The following is a 26,966-nucleotide window of genomic DNA, read 5'->3' on the forward strand; positions in this document are numbered from 1 at the left end:
AGTCACTCATCCATACATCAGTGGAACACACACTCTCTCTCTTTGTCACTCACACACCATGGGTGAATCTGAACAGAATGTCTTTGGACTGTGAGAGGAAACCAGAGCACAGCACCCAGAAGAAACCCACGCAGACACAGGGAGAACATGCAAGTTCCACATAGACTGAGTGGGAATTGAACCCACGTCCTCACACACTACCCAGGCACTGTGAGACAGCAGTGCCACTCGCTGTGCCACCGTGCCACCCTATTTAACATGTCGAGAATAAGAAATCTCAAAAATAATGACAACACATACCAAACATAGACAAAGTGCATCGGCAGAGGACCAGTGGTTGCAAGCCAGAGCTCAGCGACAGGGACAGACAGGCACCGGATAGTATACTAAGGATAGTTGCTAAATGCCCCAAAAGTACAGCCTCAAAAATTACCACCAAACTGAATCAGGACCTCTGTGACCCAATCTCAACAAAAATGGTATTTTGGACTTTATGGCAGGGCTGCCACTCATAAACCGCTCATATTGCAGGTCAACACACTTTTGTTGTCACTTTGGAGAAAACCATCAGCTAAATGAACAAATGTAAACATAATCATATTGACATGTAAACAAACTGAAACATTTTCGGAGACAGTGATGCAGCCGCACTCACTTGTTGTAGTTGGCGACGCTGGCGTTCCTCCAGAGAAATTTGCAGAACTTGTTTATGTCTCTATTCAGCAGCAGTCGACTGGGAACCCTGTTCACTGGCCGGTCATAAGACACGGCTGTAAAGACACGCAGATCAATACAACCCATCCCTGTAGGAGCATATTAGACCAGCGTGTTCCATACCTGACAGTATGTTGGACACAGTGCTGACGGCTTCAGTGACTGCTGGCTCCAGCCTCTCTTGCTCCACCTGAGAGAGGGCAGGGCTGTCCTGAGGAATCCATGTTTTAATTCTGATTGGCAGTGGTGCTGCCCCACCGCTGCCTGTTTGTGGCTTTGCAGTCAAAGTCACCTGTCTTTTTATCCTCATGTGCCCTTTGAATATGACTGGAGACCTGATCTGGACGTTATTCTTTCCTGCAGTCTGGATTATATGTAAATGAGGTGTGGTGTTTGGACCAGTGGGCGTGGCTTGTTTATTAGTTCCAACATCTCTCACCCTCATGTGAAGGAAAGAGGTAGACGGACCAGTAGGTGGGATCACAACACTGACTGATTGTTGGACGTGATCAAAGATGCACTTCTCAAAAGTACCCGGAAACCACACCAATTGCAGCCATAGAAGCAGCTCTCTAATCTTCAGGGAGGACTGGACCATTGTGCAAGACTGCAGCACTCCCTGGGGGAAAAACACAGTATTTATGTACAGACTTCCTTTGCATGAGAACATTCATATTATGACAACTCAGACTTGTTCAGCTTATTCGCATGTGTAATTTCTACCCCAAAGTTGCACAAGCTGCTTCCAACTCACACTTATGAGAAATGCATTAGGAGAACAGAAATATGAATTCAAATACGATTTGGTTACGTCAAGTTTTTCCCCATAAAGTTGCCTAATAGGCACGTGCCCCGTAGGAAGTATCTTGATCCCTAAACCAAGAAAAAAGTGAACAAAAAATAAGTGAGTTTGAAAAGGCAAAGGAAAGTTTTACCTCAGTTTAAAACCCACAGGAATAAAACAGATAAATCTATTGAAAGGCATTAATTATCATTATGAATGGCTTTGTGTGATTTGTTGCATTCATCACGTATTGCTGTTTTGTTGCTTTTATCACAAATGGATTAACTTACCACAGATGATACTTAAATATCTGCACAAGTGGCAGAGGTACTTAAGCAGGAAGGTCAGAAATTGGTGAAAAGTGTATGGTGTATGACTATTAATTGAATGAATCAATAGTGTCACTGGTACCACGTGGTGGTGGTGTAATGTATGGGGTTGTTTTTTTTTGCACGGATTATGTCTTTTTATCACCAGCTGAGTTTTGTTTGAATGCTACAAAATACCAAAACATTGCTGCTTCTGCAAAAATGGTAATGTCCTGCACAGTACCTACCTAAACTCTGCAGCTGTCAAACCAGCATGGCCTGGGGAACCCTGTGGATGGGGCCCAATACCTTGTTGCTAAAGTCATCCTCTTCTGGAAGCAGAGAGAACACCCCACCTCAAACTAAGCATCTGTACCTAATAAAGTGGTTAATGTGTGCCTTTCTACACAAACATTTAAATGTTGTGTATTTTATGAGAATTCACCTTATATGAACAAAACTTCGGAAACAAATTATGCTTATTATGCGAATGAAGTTTGTATTCAGCAAATCACAGAAAGCTTATTAACACCTACATTATGCATTTCTGGTTTTCCAACAGTTTTTCATTAAATTACTTTTAAATAAATGATAATTTCTTTCTCTAACAGTTTTAAATGTTACTAGATGATTTTACATGGAAAAAGAAAGTTGATTTCAGCTATTAGCCTTTCTCTTCAAGTAATGTCTTCAAGAAAAGAATCTCGATATCAATAAAACAGACTGATTTCACTATGCATACAAAAAAATTATTTTTTTTTCCTTGTGGACACAATGCTTTATGTGCTCACTTTCAGCTCTAATCAAACAGCACTAGAAACTCCTGTACAGTCAGCTGGCAAAACCACTTAATTCCAAGTAATTTTACCTTAATATGCTATTATGTCTTGAATTGTTTTTACTAAAAAAAAAGTTCCACCAGAAATTTAACTTTTGCCAATTGAAGGAAAAAAAAAATCATGAACAAAGCATTCTTTGTGTACTCACCAGCGGGTTTGTGAAACAATAGTATATTTTGAAAAAGAGAAATGCTGTCCAAAAATAGTCATGTAACGTGTTTATTCCCGTGGATGAGAGTCCACAACTCCAGTTCGATGAAAATAGATTGATTTTTCTTTAAAGGTTTCAAAAATTCTGTCCACATTCCTGTGGCCCAAGTTGGGTATCCTCTTACTTCTCTGCTCCTCCGCCCCGCACCTGCGGAAGACTGTGTTCCTGGCTCTCAGGTGTGGAATTAACTCTTACTGTCCCCTCCCTAAACCCATAAAAACCTCAATGCCCCAGTCTTCATTGTTTAAAGTGTAGATACCACTTTGAAAATGTGGCACATCATTCAGAAACACTCACGTCTCCTTCTCACTTCTAGTTCTTACCCCTCCTACTACTTACTACCTCTCAACAACACTTACTTCCTTTGTTCATTGAAAACAACAGCAAAATCTGCTTTTCCACTTGGATATCAAAAAGCATTAAAATCAACATTTAAGAGGCTTTGGAGAAAACCGTCAGCTAAATGAATAAATGTAATACTTTAAAAGCATTTTAAACTTACCGATCCGCAAACTGTAAGAATTTATATTAAAAAAAAAATCCCAGACACAGTAAAAGTGCAAGTCATTTAATCTCCTTTGACTCTTACGCTTGTTTTACACACAACGAAAACCTCAAAAATCATTTTTCTCTATTGCAGCATCCTAACGCAAATCAGCCATCCTGCAGTTCATCATGTACATTCACTATTAAAAAGTTTTTAAAAATAACTGAAAATCAAACAGAAGATATATGGCACAACCTAGATCTCCAGCAGCTCAGCATAAAGCCCAACTACAGGTATGGGGGGGAGGGGGGTCAGGGCCAGTGATAGTGACAGTGGCAGCATCGCAATCCCTGCGGGTCCCATCACCCAAAGCAAGTTTCCTGTGAGACGCCACAGGCTCAGGCACTAAGTGATTGTCAGTGAACACACACCCACGTAAAGCTCAGACACACAAACATCCCTCACACAGAACAGGCTGTATCAGCATTCTGCAGGCGCAGCAAGTAGTGTAGGGGTTTAGGGACACAGCCTAGCAACCTGAATATTCTGAGTCTGAATCCCTGCTCCTTGTGTAACACTCCCGATCAAGGTACTTACCCTGAATTGCTCCAATAAAATTATATAAATGGGTGAACAGTTCTAAAACCCATAGTGTACAAAAATGACACCTTACATCACCTTGGACAAAGTGCCGTTATACCTCCCTATAGCAAGACACTGTTCCAGTGGTATACTGGGTGTGGAAGTACACTGCTCTGATCAATCTCAGCAGTGTTTGTTGCTCAGTACAAGATGCCTTCACACACAGAGGCAGTAGCTATTACAAGTGGCAAAAAGGGAGAAAAAGCCATCTTTGGGAACTCCATGGGTAGAGCACTGTGCACCACTGACTCAAGTCTTATGACAACGGGTGTACAGTACAAGAGTGACACACAACCCAGAAAGAATACTCAGGGCGTTACTACAGTTGAGTAAGGCTGAGAATGTTTTCAGTGTGAATTTAGGATCCTCTATAATTCACCTAACAACATGGTGAGGTAACTGGGTAAAGCATTTACACCCAGGGCTGGTCTTGTACATCTTAGATGGTCACCATTAGCCACAGCCTGCAAGTGTGTAGTTTTTTTTCTGGAAGGTTTCTGTGCTGTGTGCATGTGTGTTAAGGCAAAAATCTCAGCAATACATCAAGGTCACTCATCCAAAAAAATGTATCTGTGCCCTGGGGAAAAAATAGCCCTTACACAGAAGGAATGAAACAGGATTAAGGAAGGTTCTCTGTGCAAAGCAAACATCCTTTTCTTTAAAAAAAAAAAAAAAAAACACCAAACATACTTTCAGACATGGTCAAACCTAATTAAACCCCTCATTCTCTCGTTACCCGAAAGGTTGAACACTTGTAACACAAATCATAATCTACACTTTATATAAAAAGACAACCCAGATGGATTAAGGCACTTGGACCATGGAGGTGGACCAAATCAGCAGGAGAGGTCCTGGAGCACTCCTTTGCTGGAATCATAATTTAATTGACGGGGGTAGGTGTTTTGGTGAGGGGAATGGCAAGCAGACTCAGGTGAGCATGGGCACATCCTGATCTGAAGGTACATCTTCAGACAGGGGAATCAGCAGCACCTCATCGTCAGAAGAGGAGGTGAAGGAAGAGGCCGGCGCAGACACAGGCGGGGGGCCCGTGAGACGGAAGAAAAGAGATATTGAGCCCCAGCGAATGGAGCAATGAGGCTACAGACGAGCTGCACAGAAATGGAGTGGAGGGATTGCTCGCGGGAGGAGGTTGGGCTGAGTCCGGGGGAGGCAGAGCTGGTGGAACTGGCGGCAACTGCTCGGTCTGAGGAACGAGGCCTTGTTTCTGAGGCAGCAGCTGATGTGCGCCTTCCCTGGAAAGACTGCCGGGGCTTGACTGCAAGGCCTCCGAACTTGCTGGACCCACTTCTGGCTGTGGGGATGAAGAACTTGAAGTCTGAGTCGACCTCGGCGTAGCCCTGGGGATTAAGCCCCACCTCCGCATGCGGCGAATGGCCCTTCGAACAAATCGTGGCCTTCGCCGACGTCGGGGGGAGGGGCCAGCATCCTGTCTGAGAAGCTGGAGGATCCCCCTGAGAGTAAGGGCAGAGGACTGATGGAAAGACAAGAGAAATCTAGATTACCGTGTGTCTACCCTATCCCACTTGCATTTCTATCAGTTTTATTGCTAGTTTCAGAACCTGGGAAACTTCATCTCAGAAGTGCCAGCAACAATTGAGGAAAAGGATTTCCAAAGGCCCTGCAAGACACAGACAGCGAGCACATGGGTTTTCCTTACCTCGTTAGGATTCTCCGTTGGGAAGTCCTCCACCGGTGGAATGACTCCCTGTGCGATGAGCTGGCCATAAGAGGGAGGGGCCTGCTGCTGAATGATCTCTGCTTCTTGGCGGGAGATTGGGGCAAACATGCTGGAAGGGGAGGGGTCAACAGGTGAGTATCAGTACTGTACCATAACTTTGGGGACCTGCTGAAACAAACCTGAAGAGCAAGTCTGCAACAATAACTGTTTATATAAAATATGCAAATCTGTCTATATATACTGTGCAGCAGAAGTGCATTTACAATACATTTGTGTGTGTATGGCCTGAGAGTGGTGCGCAATAGAAGTAAATTCCTGTGCAAGTGTGTGTCTGGAAAGGTGCTTACCTGTACTCTCGTGTGCGCAGGGAGTACAGCTTGCAAGTACAACCCATGGCAATGACCAGCAAGAGCCCACAGACCAGGCTGCCCACTGTTGCGGCGGTGATGACCTTGCGGGGAAGAGTTGCTGTGCAGTTCAGTTCGTCGGTGCCATCCTTGCAATCCACTTGTCCATCACAGCGCCAGCTCTCAAACACACACCTGCCACAGATATAAACCTTCAGTACAGCTCCAGTTTAACAATTTAGTGACCATCCCATTGCTCGCTGCTTAATGGAGGCCTCAGTGGCACTAAAGATTTATCCAGAAAGTCACAAGTGCTCAGTTCCCAGGTCAGACTTTTATTAACTTTTATATCATTTGCTATGACTTACATTTCACTTTCAAAGTCTTTAGCTCTAAGATTAATTGATTTTATGTTCACAATGTCTTCTCATTTTAAACAGGACGCTATAGAGTGCAAGGACATTTTACAGTACCTGTCTGTATCGCAGTGGAATGTTCCAGGCTGGCAAACAGTACAGTCCCTCTCGTCACTGCCATCGGCACAATACAGCTGGTAGTTGCACCTTTCTTTCGGGGGGTAGCAGACAGGCCGACCCACATAGCGACCGGCCCCACCCGGCCTCTGCGCTGTTGCTCCGCCGCACGCAAACTTGTCCCTGGGACAGCCCCCACAGCCCTCCTCATCAGAACCAGAGTCAGGACAGTCCCACCGCCCATCACAGCGTTGCTCAGAAGTATAGCATCCACCTGATGGCCCACGACACACGCCCTCCCATGGAAGGCAGTAACCCGAGATGCGGTAGGTGGCATTGAAGCCCTGCCCTTCCGACCCAGGCAGAGTACGATAGGTGAGGGAAAGCAGGCCGGTCCGGGACACCACCTGCACTACCTTGTAATTGGACGCGCAGGTAATCTGTCAAAAACAATGGCAGGGTCAGGCATGAGAGAAATGTGCAGGACCTTTGCAGGAACACTCAACATAATCTAGTGTGAAATTATGGTAAAATGGTCAATGGCCTTTCTAGGCACCCCAAATCAAAGCTGCACTTACAGTTTTGATGATATTCCCTTGGCCCTGTGGACTGTCAGTGACAACTATGGTGTCTCCAGGGCCCAGCTCCAGCATCTGCAGGTCTAGGCGCAAGGGCCGCGAATCCTTTGGGTCTACAGTCCACACGCAGGACAGGGATTGCATAGAAGATTGAGGGGGTGAGAACCATCCAAAGAAGCCTTGCTGGACCCCTCCGCAGGGGCCGGTGGGCACAGGGAGCGGAGTGTTACGAATCTCAGGGGTCAAGTTCCGTTGAGGATGAAAGTTGGGCAGCCTGTGGGAGTCACCCTGGCCAGCTACACTTTCCCAGTCTCGGCCCATTGTCGTCGTTCCCATTCCCCAGGGATATATTTCACCACAGTCCAGCTCATCAGATCCACCAACCAGGCACTCACTTTGACCATTGCAGTGCCAAGAAGAGGGCAGGCAGCGGCCATTGAAACACTCAAACTCACCCGGTGCACAAGGCCCAGAGGCTATGGGGTAGAGATGAGAAATGGATAAACTATGAAGACGTGTTTATAGTTATGCTGACAATCAAATCCTTTTTAATGACTCTTCTGGTTTAAATCAGCATTAAGAGTATTCAACTTCAAAATAAAGAGGACTGCCTTACCCCTCATGTAGGAGAGATGGAACCCAGACATAGAGTAAATACGTGGTATAAAATTATATGTCACAGTAATGTTCCCCAACAGCTCCATTGGCTGAGGCAGCTGGGACCCACAGATGGAGATGGGGTGTCTGCCCACAGGGGTCAACGACAGTGATTCCATCCCACATCGCACCGAAAACTGCGAGAAACTGAACAAAACACAAGTAGTATTACTTGTAAAGCATATTATCTGGTGCACACACTCTTGTTCCTTCAAAAGGCATTAGAAGCTCACTAACGTTAGTGTCTAAATTAAGAATAAATCTGTTCAGTATGTGTCAACTTAAAAAGAACATGGTTTTGATCTGTGATTGCTAGATTGAGATTCACTATTTCAGTTTACATACTTCCAACAAAAAGTAAAAGCAGCAGCTAGATTCTGTGACTACCAAGTGCCCTAGAAATTCAGAGGGGGGAGGAGAAGGGGGGAAAACTGCTGACTACAGATTATATCTCAAATGCATTTGAAAAGCAATGTTTTCAGATTGCTGGTTTATCCTAAAAGCTGCTAATAACTAATACCATGTTTAAATTTCAGCACAGCAACATTACTGGAATCAGTTAGCCAGTGTTTGATGACATGTTGTACCCTTTACACACATCCCCACTGGGGAAAACAGCAAAGAAAGAAAAAAAAATTGTTTAAGTAGGTGCTACCTGAGTATGACAGGCTCGCCAAGTGATGCCATGATCACCCAAGTGCAGTTGAGTTGCCGAGGTCGCCAGCCAGGGAGGGCAGAGCTCTGGATCTCCCCTTGTCTTCCCTGGAGGACCCGTGTAAATTTTTCACAGCGAGCTGAGGAGAAAACACCAAAGGGCTACAGTGAACAGCATTTACATCATTAAGTTAGGCATATTTATATGCTGACACAAGTATTACAAATAACATTGCACTGAATTTAAATACACTAATCACAGCATTAGTCCAAGTGTACTCATACTTCAGACAATACCTATAAAGGACAAACTAGACAGAAGAGTAAAAGAAAAGTGACACCCAAGCATCCTACATGTCTGGGACTTGCTGCAGCAGAGTGGGGAAGACATGTCAGCTGATTTTCTAATGAAGACATTCTGTGTTAGCATGAGTGTGCCCTGGTTTTCAAGTGAATTAAGGACTCTAAACTGCCCAATGGATGTATGTGTGTGAGAGTGTGTTCCATTAACGTATGGATGCATGACTCATGGAAGTAGTCCATCTAACATTCTAACTGAAGAAAAAGGTGTGAGCTAAATACAACACAGTGCTCACTATAAGTGGATTTGGAGAAAAGGGTCTGCTAAATTAATAAATCGTGATCTTAAGGTCGAGAAGCCTGCTGTGTTCACCACTGCTAGGTTATACTCACATCACACCCCTCATATCCAGCGATTACACCAATAGAAACCCTGTGTGTGAGGAGAACAGACCGAGTCCTGGTTACAATACTCACCAGAGCTGGAGGTCAGCTCCATGCTGCTGCAGGCTGCGGACAGAAGAGCAAAGAGCAAACTGAGTCCAGCAGGCAGCTGTTACTGAAACCGTGAACCCTCTCACACCCCATCGCACAGGACAGTCCTAAGCTTGTTCGAGCAGCATAAGTTTGTCCAAAACCCTCTACTCTTTAATTTCAATTCGCAGATCTAAATCTATCATTCTTCATAAACGGCATTGTGTTATTAAACACAATTTTGCCCCAAACATGGCAGGGCTTTAAGGGAATCAGTATATTTTGTAACTTGGTCAGGATGGAGTTGTAAGATCTACAACTTCAAACTGAGCGAAGTCCTTGGACACTCTTGAGAGATATACAATCTGAACATAGACTGATAATAACAACAACAACAACGGGGGGGGGGGGGGTCATAGGAGTCCTAATAATGACAGTAGAAATAATGGCACTGGAAACAATGTGGTTTACTCACCTGTTACACAGAGTGTGCACAACGCCAACACTTGAAGAGAGAAACCCATGTTCACGCCTCCTTTCACGAGGAATGTCACAAATCAGAAGTCGACGATTCTTGGGGGGGACTTTCAGCCAAAACTGATGTTTGTCATATTGATCCTATTGTTCTGCCCTAGTCTAGAAACCCTGATCTGAAAGAAATCAAAGAAGAAGAAAATCAGTGATCCATTATCACGCAGGAATTTGAGATGATGCTCCTGAACACTGCGAATGAGCACATTAAAGTTTAAGTGTACAGCTGCACAGTATGTGGAAAAACACAAACACACCACCTTCACTTTTACATTCATTATTTACCCCTCGACGTAAACACTAGCGAACCTCCTGGACGACGAGCAAGAGCATTTTGCGCTTTGTTTTAAAGCATTTTACAGCACAAGACGAGCTGGTGCTTTCTGCGCTTCTCTATTGTTTACTCTACTTTACCACATATTTTACCCCCGTTCCTGCGGTTTCCGCCTCTTCCCAGCAGTGACGCAGACAGCGCGCGCGGGCGGGCGGCCCGGACACAGTCAAACTAGTGGACTTTCTCACACAAATCGGCCCAAACAACGAATTGGGCCTCCAAAGAGCCTAACGTTCCCCCGCCCCGAGCTGAAGGACGCCCGTTTTTGGTGTTTTCGCTTCACGGTTCGGTCCAAACGGCCAACTTCCGGTTCCTCTCAGCGCGAGATAACGCTTCACTTCTAGCGCGCGGCACGGACATCGACATGTTCAGGGAACTTCTGTTCAACGTCCTAGTCGCGTTTTTACCAACTCGTCGGGTACCGAAACACTCTATACACACCCTGTATAACGAACGCACATGAAAGTAGACGTTTGCTGTGAAGTTACCTCAGTAAAAGTACGTTTAATGGCGTTAAACCACACATTCGGCTGTGGGCTGTGTTGACATCCGGGGTCTTTTCCCTTCCGCGTTCCCTGTTTATTGACATGGCGTTGACTCCGCCCACTGCCCTTCACGTGCATCTGTGTGCTTCTCGCCACTTTCACACTTTCTTCTGCTCTGTGTCGCTTTGCATTGGAATTTTTTGCCGAAAAGCGGACTAATCGGCGACTCAGCGTTTTAGTTCAGAAACAATCCTGTGAGAAAAAGTTTTCTTCAAGCGACATTGAAGGGCTTCTGCTACCGGCCGAGACGTCCATAAAGTGCAATGCCGACATTTGAACAGCAGGTGTCACTGTTGGGCTCGTAAAGTCCGGCCGCTGGCAGCTGGGGCTCCACGGATTAAAGTAACTGATTGACTTAAACTGAATATCGATGTATTTGAATACCAGTATCTTCATTAAGTGCGTCTTTAATGCTTCTTGTTCTTTATTGCTTTTTCATCCTCGAAATTTTCTACACCCAGGCACATTAGCAAACACAGTAAATGAGATTCCAATTTACTGTTGTTAATTTTTCTTTATTAATATAAAGGGAGCCGGATGTTTTCATTTTTAACAATTTCTTATGTGGGGAAAATTTTCAGAATAAGAATTTGCTCAAAAAAAATTGAGTTAATATACAAGCTACAATGGGGGGGGGGGGGGGGGCAGTGGGTTGGACCGGGTCCTGCTTTCCGGGGGGGCCTGGGGTTCGAGTCCCGCTTGGGGTGCCTTGCAACGGACTGGCGTCCCGTCCTGGGTGTGTCCCCTCCCCCTCTGGCCCTACGCCCTGAGCTGCCGGGTTAGGCTCCGGTTCCCCGCGAGCCCGTATGGGACACGCGGCTCAGAAAGTGTGTGCGTGTGTGCGTGTGTGTGTGTGCAAGCTGCGACGACATATTTCTTATTCTTCACAAGTGGCTCAACTGTCTAATACAAGTACAGCGGACACACACTCGGTCTCTATTTTCTGTGTTACTGAGTGTGTGAAATGTCTAAATGTATTTTTATAGTTCTCTTCAGTTTATTTTCTGATATCTGAATAACGGTAATCGATAAAAACCAGTGAGAGTATATCTGTCATAGTGAAAGTATAATTCTATATGTAATATTCCAGTAAAGGTTTGCATAAGAGCCTGTGGAAGTTAACAGGTAAAATGTAGGTGAAAACAGTGTTTGAGGCAGGGGGTTTTCTCGAACCCGCAACACCACCCAGCCATAGCCCGAAATATCGAGGATGGGCTGTTTTCCCCATACCGAGCATTAAAAAATACATGATAAGAACCACACACGCACACACATTTTCTGAACCGCTTGTCCCATACGGGGTCGCAGGGAACCGGAGCCTAACCCGGCAACTCAGGGCGTAAGGCCGGAGGGGAGGGGACACACCCAGGACGGGACACACCCAGGACGGGACGCCAGTCCGTCGCAAGGCACCCCAAGTGGGATTCGAATCCCAGACCCACCGGAGAGCAGGACCCGGTCCAACCCACCGCGCCACCGCCCCCTCATGATAAGAACTACCTGTTTATAATATACTTTAATGATGTGTCACACAATAAAGTCGTATAATCCTCATCTGTTGACTTCTTTGCGACTTCAGCATCATTCATTGTGCCGCACGTGCGCGCGATACACTTGTGTCTGTCATTGTACAGTCACGTGCCGTCACATGTTTAAATAAATTCTGTACACAGATGTGTAAAAGCACGTGACTGTTCCGCCTGGACAATGAGACAGACACCGCTACAGTGAAAGTGAAGTTACCGGGACGACCCCCGTGTGTGTTACTGTTTAATAATAAAAAAAAAATAACAGGAATGAGTTATAATTACTTATTATAATTTCGAGTTTATTTTTTAGATCCTCCGTTTAACCTTAAACTTCTTTAAAATTGATTGTAAACCTAAAAATAACACTCGACTCGGTCGAAGTTACAGAGCAGGGAATAAACTAAGAGAAGGGGAAGGTGAAGAGAAGGCTCTGTTGTGTGTGTGTGTGCGCGCGCGCGCGCTGCAGATTCAGAAGGGTTACACATCTGGATGGGGGAGGGTTCCGTTTTTTTCCCTCTATTTTTTCACTTTCCTGCTTTTTTAAGAGGAGTGAGGTCCGGGGGGGGGGATAGAGGCACCACGTCTGCAGAGGCGGAGGGAGAGACGCGCAGCTGGCGCGGGACCGAGAGCGGAACGAAGAGCGGAACGAAGAGCGGAGCGCAGTGGTGGAGGAGCGCGCGCGCCGCAATCTCTGCGCACAAACAGAGTGTCAGAAGTGCTGCTTTGCGCTTGAAAGAGTCTCCGAGCAAATCTTCTTGCGTTTTGAATGAGAAAATCGTGTTTTTGACAGTTAATCTGCAGACAGAAACAAAGCAAAACAGTTTTTATCTTTACTCCTCTGGTTTAGTTCAGCTTTTTAAACGCGTAACTTTGGGAATCTTCTCTTCTGTGTCTCGGATCGTCTCGTGACGTTCGCGCAGAATTGGGGAAGAAGAGCGAGTTGAGGAACCGTCCGAAGGAGGGACACCGAGCCGCAGGCGCAGCGCTTTTCTTTCGCTCGCGTTTTTTTTCTTTGTGCGCGTCGCGTGCGGAGCGATGGTGCCCCGGCTCTCGGCGCTCGTGCCTGTGCTCGCGCTGGCGTGCGCCTGGTGCGCGCGGCCAGCGGCTTCGCTGCAGGACATCAAGCCGGAGGTGAGTCCGGAGGGTGCGGACACACACACACACACGCACACACGCACACACACACACGCCTGCAGCCAGTGATCACAGCAACAAATGGACGGGAAACGAAAGCTTCAAGTTCAACATGAAAATAATATTATAATTAAAATAATAATATCTGTGTCCCTTTCATAACCTCACTTAAGTTACAGTTTGTAGTAGTGCTCGCGCACACACACATTGGATCAAGGAATTAAAAAAAGTGAGGTGTGCGAGGAAGGAAGGTGGGTGTCAGGCTACAATAAGTGCTTTAAAAAAGGAATAAGAATTTTGGGGAAAAACATGATGAAGTAACAGTGATGAGAAAAGCCAGGAGCCCTGTGCGTATGTGTGTGTGTGTGTGTGTGTATCGGTATGGGTGGTGAGGGGCTGGGTTGGGGCTGAGGAAGCACAAAAACAGCCCCATACAGCAAGACAAAGGGCTTGAAATACCAAGTCATCATGTGTGCTGAGTGTGTATGTGGGGGAGGGGGGGGCTGTGGTTTTACCCCGAGACAAATAAACTGGTGTCCAAATTCCATTCTAAGATGATGTAAATCCACAGCTGACATGTGATTCCAGACTCGGCGTTTGTGTCCAACGTGGGACTGAGTCCCACCGGCACTCCAGCAGGCCTGTCTGTAGCTCCACCAAGGACTCGTGATCGTATTCGTAAGGCCCGACGAGTAGTTACGCTACTGGTGTCTTTCAGTGTTCGCTGTTATGCCTGTCAACTGGTCGGTCACTTTCTCGGTCGATCACTGTCAGTAAATCGGCGAGACAGTCACTAAACAAGTCGGTCAGTGTCTCAGTCTGTCGGACGAACGGTCAGACGGTCAGTTAGTCTCAGTACGCCTTGGTCAGTCAGTCAATCGATCCGTCACACTGACAGTTTCAGTGAGTCTCTTGGTCAGTCAGTCAGACAGTCTCTGAGTCAGTCGGTCGGTCAGTCGGTCTGTGGTCAGTCGCTCGCTGACTTCCAAGCCCTGATTACCACCCTGCGAGGAAGTCAGGCAGCGAAACTGCTGTGGTGCTCAGTGAGTCAGTGTGTCAGTGTGTTACTCAGCACTTTAGAAACCATAACAAATATAGTAAAAGTGACCATCAACACTGTAATGGCAAAAATATCAGGGTCGAAAAACCGAATGAGCCATTTCTAGTAAGTTTGCTTTAAATATGAGGTATTTGTTTACCTCCCGGAGGAGCCCAGCCTTGTGGGTCACGTTCATGTTAGACCATGGTGGGAATTCGCGGAACAGATCCATCCATACGTCAGCCTCCTGAAATCCGAGGAAGTCGTACGTTTATATATTTTATTTTCTGTTCCTTTCGCTCGCATTTTCTCACAGTCAATATAAATAACATTTGATTATAGTGGTGAACTGACAGTTCTTGGTGTAAATTTAGTGTATTGAATTACATTTATTCCAAACACTTCCCATCTCTTTTACTTTCATTCTCTTAGTTCCTTTGTCCATTCTCCAAAATGACTTACCATGGTAGGTTACTTACAATTATTCACCCATTTATATAGCTGTGTAGTTTTACCAGAGCAATTTATGGTAAGTATCTTGCAGAAGGGCACTCCAGCTGGAGGTGGGGTTCAAACCTGCAACCTTTGGGTCCTAAAGCAGCAGCTCTGCCAAGCTGTTGCGTATGAGATGTCGTGTTACTCTCCTCTAGTCTTCGAGGATCATCCAGGGTTCCGAGAAATGCAGATCGGTGGAAATAAACAGGCTCCTCGATGAGTGGAAACATCTGACTTCAGACACGGCCAACTTTCATTGTGTCCTTGAAGGTCATGTTCGTCCTCCTTGTAGTTTGTTGTTGTGGTTGAATTGTTTCTGTAGTTCCTCTATTGTTACAATTGTAAAAAATGGATCCTTGACTTTTATTTGTAGCACTGCTCCAATTGTGATGGGCAGAGCCAGGCTCATATAATAAGGGTCTGAAGTGTCATAACTGACAGGGACATGATGTTATGTCCCAGGTGTGAACTGCCACTTCTGCTCCAAACTTTGAGATGACACATCAGAGATTACACACCCCTGCTAATTGTTCTCCTCTTGTGTGATTCTATATCTGAGGGCCATGTTTATCAAGTGACATAGCACAGATTTTTTTTTTCTTTATGCCTGGTTTTCATTTAGAATTTTTTCAGCATACAGTGCTGCTTGAAAGTATGTGAACATTTATTCATTTAACTGATGTAACTTACAAAGATATACAGCAAGGTAATTTTAGTAGAGATGTCTTATTCAGTGGTACTGCAGCTGGATATAAGGCTTGAACCTACAACCCAGGAGTCCAAGGGCAGCACTTCTAACCACTATGCTGCCCCGCTTTGTGTTCCTTAGTTTTATCATGAAATCGGTATTTAATGAAAATCTGTCTTTCTCATGTGACACATAGGTATGTAATGACCGATTCTATATGTTGCTTTAGAGGAAATCGTGTGTGTAGTAGAAACACACAAGTAGTGCAGGTGTAAAAATAAGTGAAGCCCAAGTTAAACAGGTTAAACCAAGTAGGTAAGTAGAGTCAGGCGTGTAAATCATAGTCATTTATTCATTTTATTTGTTTAAGATTTTCTACAAGAATAATGACAATCCCTATAAGATTTGCATGTTTTCAAGCGGCAACTAGTACAATAAAAAACAATATCACTTTACACTTTTCCGTACAGAGATGTGGGGCTTGTGGTGTGCCGTGCAGTTGTCATGTCAAGACAAGAATAAAAATGGGACAATCAACTTTTTTTTTTTTTTTAGAAAGTCAGATATCCAAGACTTGATTAGATTTGGGCCCGTTGACTTTGGGCTTCAGTCTACTGTCTGAGGTCCTACGGGTGGCCAACATGGTGAAACACTCCTTTATTTACTCTGAGTTGTACATCGCTTCGGAGAAGAGTGACTGCTAAATGAATCATGTACATGTACATGTAAAGTGTTTTCACGCCAGATACAATAACTAACCATGAAATAAGGGCTATTCTAATAATATTCAGGAAAAACCCTGTGGTGGCATCTATCATGCGGTGTACTTTTGCTTTGAACAATGACTAACACAGCCTCAGGTGAGCGTACAAGTACACAATTATAACTTTGTTAGATCTGGAGTCCCGTTACACCTGAGGCTGCGCTACTCGCAGGTAAAGAAGTTTATTAAGTGTGACACATACATACTGTTATCAGCTCTGCCAGTTATCTGTTTCTGGCCCATCTGTGATCCATTCTAAGAGCCTTTTGATGCTGTTATTATGATGTGATGCAAGTGCAGGGAGCATCTGGGAGAACAGGACAGAAATGCATCTGAAAGAGATGTCTTTTGAAACCCTTTTTGAACTTTTAAAAGGATTCAGCAGCTGTGAGGGAGAGAGGGAGCTCATTCCGCCATATCAGAACCTACGGACTTTCAGTGTCAGACAGCGTGTGTGTGACCACGCAGCAGCCAGAGGTGGAGGAGCTGAGGTGTAGGGAGCAATGGAGCCCTGTAGGTGAGTTTTCCAGCATGGTGCATACATGAGCTAGGAAATGGAACGTCTCACAGCTGGAGACAGTAACGGAGCTCTCTGTACTGGCTGATGCTGCAAATGCTGGTTGTTCCTGAAAAACTGTGGCTGCCGCTCGGAAACTTCCTGTCCATCTGCAGGAACGCGCCTATCCATCTGGCAGTACATCGAAGGGGGGGTCCAAAGTGCTTGAAGCACCACCTTCCTTTGGAGGAACTGCTGCCTCGATTGCAGTCTGGTGTCTGTCCCCCAAATGGTCCTGACTCTGTGGGTCCAAGGAGTCTGACTTTGGTCTTCTTTGCCCAGATTTCGCCGTTTTCTGTTTTCCTGGCGATCACAGGGTTACCACTACATGGCATGTGTGACCTTACCTGTCTCACTGGTCACTCCTCAACTGGGAGAACTGGGTTTTTTTGGACATGTCCAGCTGTATTAATAAGAGCACAGGAATTTCACTTGTGGCCTGAGTTGCGTACTGGCTGGTGTGTTTGGGTCATGGTCTGCTTGGGTGGGCCGACTTCACCGCCATATGTTCTGGATACAGAACTCTGCATCAGCCACCTTCCTCTCGTGAGATGAACACTGTTCCACGAAGCTCCGAATCAGCATTTGTTCAGACTGAGCAGCATATTAGTCTGTTTTCCAACAGCACTTACTTATTTATCCAACACTTTTCTCCAAAGCGACTGACAATGTTAAGCTACTTACAGTTATTTACCATTCACACAGGTGGGTCATTTTACTCAAGCTTTGAGGGTAAGTACCTTGCCCATGAGTCCAACAGCAGGAAAATATATCTGAATGTGTGACCTTCAGATCTTCAGCAACTTTAACCATTATGCTGGCTTCCCCATGAGATATCATCTATCCTCTGGTATCTGAGTGGTGGCTTCTTTGGTTCTTGTGGTCAAATGCATTTCACCCCCTGGATTTAACGGACCAAAAAAGTGCAGATGACTGGGATCGGAATCCTAATACCAGGATGAGCGGTAACCAAAATCTAGACAGCAGCCCATCTCTTGTAACCAGGTAACGGGGTACCAGAGTAAGAGGATCACTAGACAGATGAGCTCTCTAAATAGGTGTGTTTTGTATCAGAGGTGGTGTGTGTATGTGTGCCAGCTATATCCATATATATGTGACCAGGTGGGTGAGCGGGTGCATGTAAAAGTCGAACTAGGTACCGGTGTAAGTGGGTCACCAAGTTCAGCAGCACGACTGCTGGGTGCAGCCTCCGTTGACCAGAATTCTCCTTTTTTTCCACTGGCACAGAGTAAAGGGAACAACTGAGTCAGTCTGTTTGCCTCACATTTAAATTCTGCCTCCCTCTTCGCTCCTCTCCCCTTGGACTCTGTCGCTTCGCCATCACTTTCCTTCTGCTCGTTTGTCCTGCGTCTTTGCCGATGTCTTCAGACGGGGTCTGTTGTCACCTCTTCTCCCATTCCTGCCTTCATTGCCTGCTCTATCCTGATCTTATTTATGTCTTTTGAAAAATTAGTTATGAGGATGGTGTCAGGGCACACAAATCCTGCCCAGGCTATACTACTGGCTGATATTTGGGTTTTTACCACATTCCTTTGTTTTCGCAGTGATCTATAGCCAATCCAAGGCTGTGTAAATCCCAAGGACATAGCCTATCTCAGTGTTTGCACACATACACATACACACCCTCCCGCTTGGTCCCACCTGGGGCACCCATGAACCACAATGTTTCCAGAATGTTGAATAAAAGTAGTCGTTTCACTTCCAGTTTTTTTTTTGTGGTGGTAGTGGAGTATTGTCATGGTAATCTAAGTCTGCAAACAGACATGTAGGACCGTGGTAACGTCCACATCAGATGAAGTAATGCACGCTGAGGACTCGTCTAGTGTAATGTGGGAACGAGCTGTGGTCAGAGGAGCCGTCACCGATGGCCCCCCCTCGGACAGTCGGACAGTCCTCACTCCCAACACTGCTTAGTCAGCACTTTCATTGGATAAGTTCTGGGCATGATGGGAGATTGAAGGCATCTCCCGAAGGGTAGTTCGCCGCACTTCGGGATGCTGTGCGGCAGCAAATTTGTTCTTCACCCTCCATCCACCAATAGAATTTTTTTCCATTATACTCTATTCCTAATTATATTTACTTCCACACATTTCCTATATTTATTCATTAAAATTAATTCATTAATGTGATCCTGTACATTTGCTACATTCACCAATAGGAAAATTTACTTTGCACGGCCAAGACGGTGATACAAGAGATGGCGGGTGATGATTAGTAGACTGCCTGGCGTAAAATGGGGCCTTCGGAAAGTTCCGGGTCTTTTGGAGATCCGCAGGTCGAAACGGGAGGAGGACCTCACAGTGTGGGCGAGCTGCTCCAGCCAAGGCAGCAGCCAACAGAGAGTGGTCTTACAGGCCGGCAGAGATCCTGCGGTGCGGCCACAGTGTACGCATGGGGCACAGAGCTGACTTCATTGAACGGCCTATAATTGGACCTTGTTCTGCAGCTCCCGCCTGCCTCCTCCGTCCTCTTCTCCTTCTTCCTTTCCTTCCCCTCTCGCTGTATCCTGCGGCCGTGGGTGGTTACGGTCGCTTGGCCGTCGAGTTTGCACTTGTACTCAAACCCTCCTCTTGCTCCGCACGTCTTCCTCACTTGAACGGTCACACACATTTAAGTCTGACCGCTTTTCTTAGGAGATCTTTCTGTTTCGAAGACCGTGTGGCTCTAACAGCCATTGATAGACATTCACTGCCTGCAGGACGGTGAAGAGTTAAAGAGTAAAACCAGCCCAGGTTCTTAAATACAGACGCTACCTCACAGGAGGGCAAATGAATATACACACACACACACGCGCAAATTCACTGAATCACTGAGAAAAGAGAGAGAGGGAGTGTTTGAGGTTTGGGGATTATAGAAAAATTCACTGTAATTTCACAGACTGGTTTATACAGAAACAGTGACTGTGCTGTCTGTGCTTTGAATTGCAAACGCGCACACGCACACGCACAGACACACACAAATCCAAACAGAAATATGTACATTTGCAGATAGATGATAAGATTCAAAGTAACATGTTTTTCAAATTGAGAGTTTTTTTTTTTGTCCACTTCTCGATGGAATGTAAGATCGGGAAAATGTGGCTCTGTTGTTCTTAAATGACTGGACAACGTAGTTAAAGAGAGGTGAGCAATGTGTGTGCTTGTGGAAACATGTCCTGAAACAAGATGACTGGTTTTTGCTCACCGTGTCGAAAGGTCAAAATCGGGATGAGCAGTTAAACCGATGTAGAAAACTAGCTACAGTAACTACCATTTTTTCCCAGTGACATAGAATAGGATTTTTTTATTATATTCACATAACTGTAAGATAGTGCAGTTGGTTTGAAACTATCAAGTATTCGGTGTGACAGTAATGAGTTACCCAGCTGCGCTCAATCTAATCCAAATTCAGTTTTGGAAACAGGTTAATCTCTGTTGAGACATTAGTAACACACACACACACACACACACACACACACACACGCCTCCTAGAGCAGTTTAGTCTCATCACTTCATGAGCATCGTGTCCTTCTGTTGGAGGAGATATTGAAATGTGTTCATTTAGCTTTAACTTTTCTAGAAAGGGGCTTACAGTGTTAAGGTACCTAGAATTATTTACACATTTATACACCTGGATGACTTGTACTTAAATAATTTAGGGTAAGTACCTTGCTCTAGGGTACTAAAAAAGCTGGTAGAATTTGAACCTGCAACCTCCAGATCTGGTGGGCTGAGCTACCCCAGTGAAGCATGTGATGTGAAACTCATAGTTACACTTGTCATCTGAAAAACCTCAGGCCTCATCCTACACTGCAAGGTTCCCCCCACACCCATCCATTGCCACTTATGTAATTACACACATTATGAAATAAGTTACCTGTTTCTAGCTCACTTGCAGATGCTGTGTAAAGTTTTCAGGTACAGTATATATATATATACATTATTCTGGTCGAAGACCCTTTCTCTCCACTTTCCGGACTCAGAACTTCATGACCTAGAAATTTTATGAAGCAGATGAAAAAAATTAAAATAGATATTTGAGATAAGGGGTGTGAAATACCTGTTCATACCCAAGGACACCCATATTTGATAAAACACCAACTGAGTCTGGAAAGGGGTCTGGGGAAATTAACACCATATGGCTTTTGTTGGGTCGTCGTTCACTGGGCCATTGCTCTGGAGCCAAATAGCTAGTCAGTCATACTGGATCTTAAGGAAAAGTGTTGTCCTTCATCACCGTGAATCAGCTGGAGTTTGTATGTGTTGCATGTAGGTGTTGTCTGACTGCTCTTGCACCCCTCCAACCTGCCTCACCCAGGTCTGGCTCCAGCAGTACGGCTACCTGCCCCCAGGCGATGTTCGTGCTCAGTCCCTCCGCTCGCCGCAGTCCATCACTCAAGCCATTGCTGAAATGCAGAAGTTCTACGGGTTGACCGTCACTGGGTCTATGGACAAAGATACCTTGGCGTGAGTCCCACCACACCCACACCCATCCCTGACCCTAAACATGGCCGACATTCTGGAACGCACACACTCACGTTCACTAGTTAGATCGTTGGAATCAAATGTCACTTTGTGCTTACATAAAAGGATCACTTATACCTCCTCTTGTTCAGCAGGCAAGAAAGATACTAAAATATAAGCATTCATAGGTATAGAGTGCTTACAGATCAGTCATGACAAATGAGTTACTAGAGGTGGAATGTGGTTGATAGGGCGATGAAGCGACCACGATGCGGTGTTCCTGACAAGTTTGGATCTGAGCTGAAGAGCAATTTGAGGAGGAAACGCTACGTCCTCCAGGGACTGAAGTGGGACAAGAGGGAGATCACTTTCAGGTGGGATGCTCAAGTCTCAGGTGTACAAACGAAGACTTGATTTTCCTTGCACCCAGTAGAATGGTAACTCAGCGATAGCTGCTTGGCTTGACTTTTGCACCGGTGCCCTTCCTGGGCTCTTCACATTGCCGTTGCTCTCATGTACCCGTATGTTGAGCGCACTTGTGTTCTTCTTGCCCTGCAGCATACAGAACTACACCCCAAAAGTAGGCGAGACTGAGACCTTCCGGGCCATCCGACATGCCTTCAAGGTGTGGGAAAGTGTGACGCCGCTGCGCTTCCGTGAGATCCCCTACAGCCATATCCGGGACAAGCCAGCCAAGTTTGCCGACATCATGCTGTTCTTTGGCGAGGGATTCCATGGCGACAGCACCCCCTTTGATGGAGAAGGGGGCTTCCTGGCACATGCGTACTTCCCAGGCCCAGGCATTGGGGGTGACACACACTTTGATGCCGCAGAGCCGTGGACCTCTGGCACTACCGACCAAGGAGGTGAGTACTGCGGGTTACAGGGAGGGGCAGGAATGGGCAGAGGAACACAAGGGTGGAGCTGAGGTTGAAATCAGGCAACAAGAGGAAAGAATCAGGGAAAATTGCCTGAGGTAGAATAAGAGGAGGGGCGCCGGTGTCCTGGAGCTGCAACAGCTGCCTGAACACGCAGCGTCCATAGGTGTGCACACCTGTGCACTGAAAGGACTTTGACTCTATGGAAAGAGCGGGGCCAGTTTTGACTTTTCTTGTTCCAGCCTTAAAACGTGAGATTGTTTACATTTCTGTGTATGAGTGGCGTACAATGTGAGCGGCAGCCGGAGTGTGTTTGTTTACCTGCCCAACATTTTTCTGGCCCTTTTGTTGGCTTACAAATGCAAGAAGACTCAGGAGCACTTCTTTTTTATTATTCCTCTGTTACTGTCTTCTCACATTTGCTTACTGCTTTTATCCCCCTTTTTTCCCCAAACGCTAATCTCTCAAATATAAAGTCAAACACAAAGAGTTAAAAGCAACTGGAGTTAGATGCTCTGACCAATTAAAATGAAAGGTGTGTGCACTGATGGCTTTTGTGCTTCGTCTGGACCTCCTGCTCCTGCTGGTAGGGAATGACATCTTCCTGGTGGCTGTGCATGAGCTGGGTCACGCCCTGGGCCTGGAGCACTCGGGCGACCCCAACGCCATCATGGCTCCCTTCTACCAGTGGATGGACACGGAGAACTTTATTCTGCCGCAAGACGACCGTCGGGGCATCCAGCAGATCTACGGTGAGTGTCACTCCTGGTCCACATAGCTCCTCCAGCTTCCTATTATGATTGGTTACTGGTCCCAGCTGGTCTCAGAATGAGTTCTGAAGTTCCACTGTTCTCCTCACCAGGTGTCCGTATCATGAACACTTTTTTCTCACTTTTCCTCACCTGCTGAGCTGCATTCTCCTGATGTCCTTCAAGCAGAGTCTCAATGATTACAGTATTGGGATTCAAACCAGAAACATTCTTGTTTTCTCAGATTTGTCTCTTCTCTGTGGCCTAGCCTGTTGTTTAGCATGACTGAGCCTCTTACTGTCTGTCCAACACCAACAGGGTCAGGTGGTGCACCTCCACCCCCACCTTCTCCCACACGACCCCCCAGGAAGCCAGACCAACCCTCCCATGGCCCAAGTATCTGCGAAGGTCACTTCGACACCATTGCCATCTTAAGGGGAGAGATGTTTGTCTTTAAGGTACCAGCGGCTCAGTCAGACTCTGTCTCATACAAACACACTAAAACACCAGTACTCTGACTGACTCACACACCTGTACAACAACATACAAAACAGACGTTCCGGCTCAATGACAAACCCTAACACTGTGTGTGTCCCTGCTTGTTTGTGTGCTGATCTGATTGCTCCCCCCGCAGGACAAATGGCTATGGCGGGTGCACAATAACCGTGTTCTGGAAGGGTACCCCATGCCCATCTCACACTTCTGGAATGGGTTACCAGCATCCATCAACGCCGCATATGAGAGGGCTGATGGGAAATTTGTCTTCTTCAAGGGTATGACTCTTTTTTTCTCTCCTGCTCTGTCAACCACACTCTCTTTTGCCAAGCTCGGGTTTTAGTCATTCCTTCACATTGCTTTTCAGCATCTTTCAGCAGTGCACAATTTGATCACTTTTACTATAGTCGTGGCCGTCTATGATAAAGGCTTAAGGTGCTTACAGGGGGGCACAGGGGTTACAAGTGATGGCTTGAAAGACCCAGGTTTGTGTCCCCCTACCAATTGTAAGACTCCTGAACAAGTTACATAGCCTCAGTTACTCATATAAAAATTGCCCTGTTCTCCAAGTCAGTGTAAGTAGCTTAACACTGTAAGTCATCCTGGACAAAAAAGTGAGATAAGTGAATCAGTGTTAATGTAACCAAGTATCAGTGCGAAAAAAGAGCATCTCACCAGTGGCCAGTGACATGTCCTCACCTGCTGTGTCTCCAGGGGACAGACACTGGGTGTACAGCGAGTCCACCTTGGAACCTGGCTACCCCAAGGGGCTCAGGGAGCTGGGAAGTGGTCTGCCCAAGGACAGGCTGGATGCCGCCCTCTATTACACCCCCACCGGAATGACTTACTTCTTCAGGGGGACTAAGTGAGTCTGTGGACCAGTCTTTCTGAGTGTCTGTCTGCGTCCAAAGTACCAGGGTGTCAGTCCCCATACTTCTCCTGTGTAGGTACTACCGCTTCAACGAGAACACGCGGTCTGTGGACCCAGAGTACCCCAAGCCCATTAGCGTGTGGAAGGGCGTTCCCGAGAATCCCAAGTCTGCCATCATGAGCAAGGATGGAGGTATCTATGAGTGCTTTGGTGTGTGTGTGTGTGTGTGTGTGTGTGTGTGCATGTGTGCGCAGACTCCTTGCTCCACAAGGACGTTTTGGAGAAAAACAGTCATTAGTAAAACCGGAAAGTAGATAAAATAGTACATACTAAAAGGTCAATGTTGTTAATGTCGCCTCATTTAAAAAAGTTGTTATTGTGTGAATTTCTTGGGTGTGTTTGGAATCGTGAACGTGGAGGCAGTGGAACCAGTGAAACACAAGGGTGTGCGCGAGAAAGAACGATAGTGCGCCCAGGCCTTTTTCAGGGACCCGCTGAGCGTCTCTTCCTTCCCCCACCTTCACCCACCCCCAGCATACACTTACTTCTACAAGGCCAACAAATACTGGAAGTTCGACAATCAGCAGCTGAGGGTGGAACCGGGCTTCCCCAAGTCGGCGCTGCGCGACTGGATGGGTTGCTCCGAGGAAGAGCCCCGGAGGGGGGGCACAGATGAAGAGGTGATCATCGTGGAGGAGAAGAGCGGGGCCGGGGCCGGGCCGGTGGCTGTCGTGGTGCCCCTCGTGCTGCTGGCGTGCGTGATCTGCGCCCTGGGGGCGCTGCTGTTCTTCCACAGGTACGGCACGCCCCGGCGCCTGCTCTACTGCCAGAGATCCCTGCTGGACAAGGTGTAGGGAGCCTAGGGGGTGGAGGGCGGGGGGGGGCGGGCGAGGAAAGAGGGACGAGGGCAGAGAGGAGACACTCGGAAAGGCGGAGGACGGCGGGTTGGACGTGTGCGGATTCCCAGGAGGGAAAGCGGGGGATGATACACGAGACAGACGTTTACTGCTACATAGCCGTGGAATTCGAGGGGAAGAGAGAGGAGCGAGAGATCGGGAAGTGTATTGTGTATTTTTAATATCTGTATGTACAGTTCTGTAGCATTAGAACAGAAGAGATCAGTGCAGCTAAGGGAGAGGGCGGCGCTCGCGAGCATTATCGTAACCTCACCGCTCACCGCGGCTGTTCTCAACAACAACAAAAAAAATCCGGTTTTAAAAAAGGCAAATAAACAGAAATGCTCTGGTGCATCTCGAATGAGCCGCCAGTGTTCCTCTTTATCCCTCCTTCTCCATTGCCCCTTCCCCCCGCCCCCAGCCCCTCTCCCGCCTCTGCTCTTGGTTGATGACTCCAGCTCAATTGCTGTTGGTTTAGCTTTTTTCACATTTTTATTATTGTTGGTTTTGGTTTCCTGGAATTCAGGCCAGAGCAACAGCTCATCCCACACCCCTTCGCCTCACATTCCTCTCCTCCGGGACACCGGGACCGTTCCTGGTCTGGGGGTGGGCGTCCGCCACCCCGCACCCCGTCTGGGTCCCTTAAGGACCAGGACGGCAGTTAGACTTGAGACTCAGATGCTGTAGTTGTACTTAGGGGGAGAAAAAAAAGGCTGGTTGGAACCTTACAGTGCAGTGCAGTGCAGCAATACCTCAGCACAGCAGAGCAGAGTTACACTCTTAGCCATTTACCACAGTAAGCACAGTTCAGCAGAGGGGAGCAGAGTATGGCAAACTCATCAGAGTGTCAGGTAGAGTAGCTCACTTTGAAGGCATGTACCACAGCAAAGCTAACTTCAGATCAAATAAGTAAATCAAATACATTCAAATCAAATAAAGAACACGTCCCAGTACGGTAAAGCAAGGGAAAACATCACATTTCAGCAGAAATGCAAATCGGTGTAGTACTTACAGTGTAATCACAGTACATCTCATTGCAGAGGGTGATATATTAGAGTAAAATGCAGTTTAAATACCGGCGCAGTGTAACTTACCTGGTGCAGCAGTATCGTGTAATGAGGGACAGTCCAGGGCAGTTGTGGATCCATCATTTAATGTAAAGTTTACTAGGGTGCAGAATAAAGCTGACGTCGCAGTGAAGTATAATTTCCTCCATCACTCGTGGCTGTGAGTGGCTGATCATACCTGCAGGATGAGGAAGGAGTCTTTTTAGGAGACTCTTTTTATTGGTCTTGACAATGACTCTTAGCAGCTGTTGGAAGCTGCACATGTGTGGAGCCTGGGTAGCGTTCGTGGAAAAACACAGCAGTGAGTTTTGTGGTGGCCAGATGTGAACTTCCTGAACATCTGTAAGAGGGACTTAACATTTAGTCTGGTCCTGGTTGGGCTTTTACATTTTAAAAAATTTTTGCAGCACAACATAGTGATATGTACCGTCCAGCTATGCTATATAGGGTCCCATAGGGCTTCATGTTGGACTGTAGAGTTCTGGGGCCATCAGTCCTGCCTCTGGTCCTCCCACCACTCTACTGAAGCTCAAGTCAAAGACAATCATGCAGGAACATCTCATGGTTCCCTCGTGGTGCTTTGAAGGAAAAGCTGGACTTTTTAGCAAGTTTACCACACAAGTGAATACATCATCTGCCAGGAGGTCACATATAAAAGACGATACATACCTGGATACTGAAGATAAAGTGACACAAGATGAAAGAAGCCATTTTTTTGAGCGCAATAAAAATAATTGGTAGTTTGTAATTAGATCTGCATTATTTA

General features: G+C 46.3%; 2 protein-coding genes across 2 annotated transcripts; one reads left to right on the plus strand and one right to left on the minus strand.

Annotated features, from left to right (window-relative positions):
- Window positions 1-4,414: 4,414 nt before the first annotated feature.
- LOC114909063 (low-density lipoprotein receptor-related protein 10-like) lies at window positions 4,415-10,601 on the minus strand. The gene is given in 11 exon segments (XM_029256559.1): window positions 4,415-5,047; window positions 5,049-5,477; window positions 5,664-5,793; window positions 6,032-6,226; window positions 6,505-6,944; window positions 7,083-7,558; window positions 7,699-7,886; window positions 8,395-8,533; window positions 9,171-9,203; window positions 9,643-9,817; window positions 10,521-10,601. Coding segments are annotated over 10 exon segments (2,214 nt in total). The 5' UTR covers window positions 9,692-9,817; window positions 10,521-10,601; the 3' UTR covers window positions 4,415-4,912.
- Window positions 10,602-12,709: 2,108 nt separating this feature from the next.
- On the plus strand, window positions 12,710-25,091 carry LOC114911942 (matrix metalloproteinase-14-like). The gene is made up of 10 exons (XM_029256530.1): window positions 12,710-13,237; window positions 21,099-21,247; window positions 21,496-21,618; window positions 21,803-22,110; window positions 22,713-22,874; window positions 23,190-23,329; window positions 23,506-23,644; window positions 24,081-24,231; window positions 24,314-24,429; window positions 24,772-25,091. Exons 1-10 carry the CDS (start codon window positions 13,142-13,144, stop codon window positions 25,089-25,091), a joined length of 1,704 nt encoding a protein of 567 aa, XP_029112363.1. The 5' UTR covers window positions 12,710-13,141.
- The last annotated feature ends 1,875 nt before the right edge of the window (window positions 25,092-26,966 follow it).

The sequence above is a fragment of the Scleropages formosus genome, chromosome 11, assembly GCF_900964775.1.
Source record: "Scleropages formosus chromosome 11, fSclFor1.1, whole genome shotgun sequence".
Taxonomy (NCBI): domain Eukaryota; kingdom Metazoa; phylum Chordata; class Actinopteri; order Osteoglossiformes; family Osteoglossidae; genus Scleropages; species Scleropages formosus.

Excerpts from the sequence above, each read along its gene's own strand:
- LOC114911942 (XM_029256530.1), top strand. The coding sequence starts at position 13,142 with ATGGTGCCCCGGCTCTCGGCGCTCGTGCCTGTGCTCGCGCTGGCGTGC. Across the intron at positions 21,248-21,495 it reads ATGGACAAAGATACCTTGGC|GGCGATGAAGCGACCACGAT; the intron begins GTGAGTCCCACC and ends TGTGGTTGATAG. Across the intron at positions 24,232-24,313 it reads TACTTCTTCAGGGGGACTAA|GTACTACCGCTTCAACGAGA; the intron begins GTGAGTCTGTGG and ends TCTCCTGTGTAG.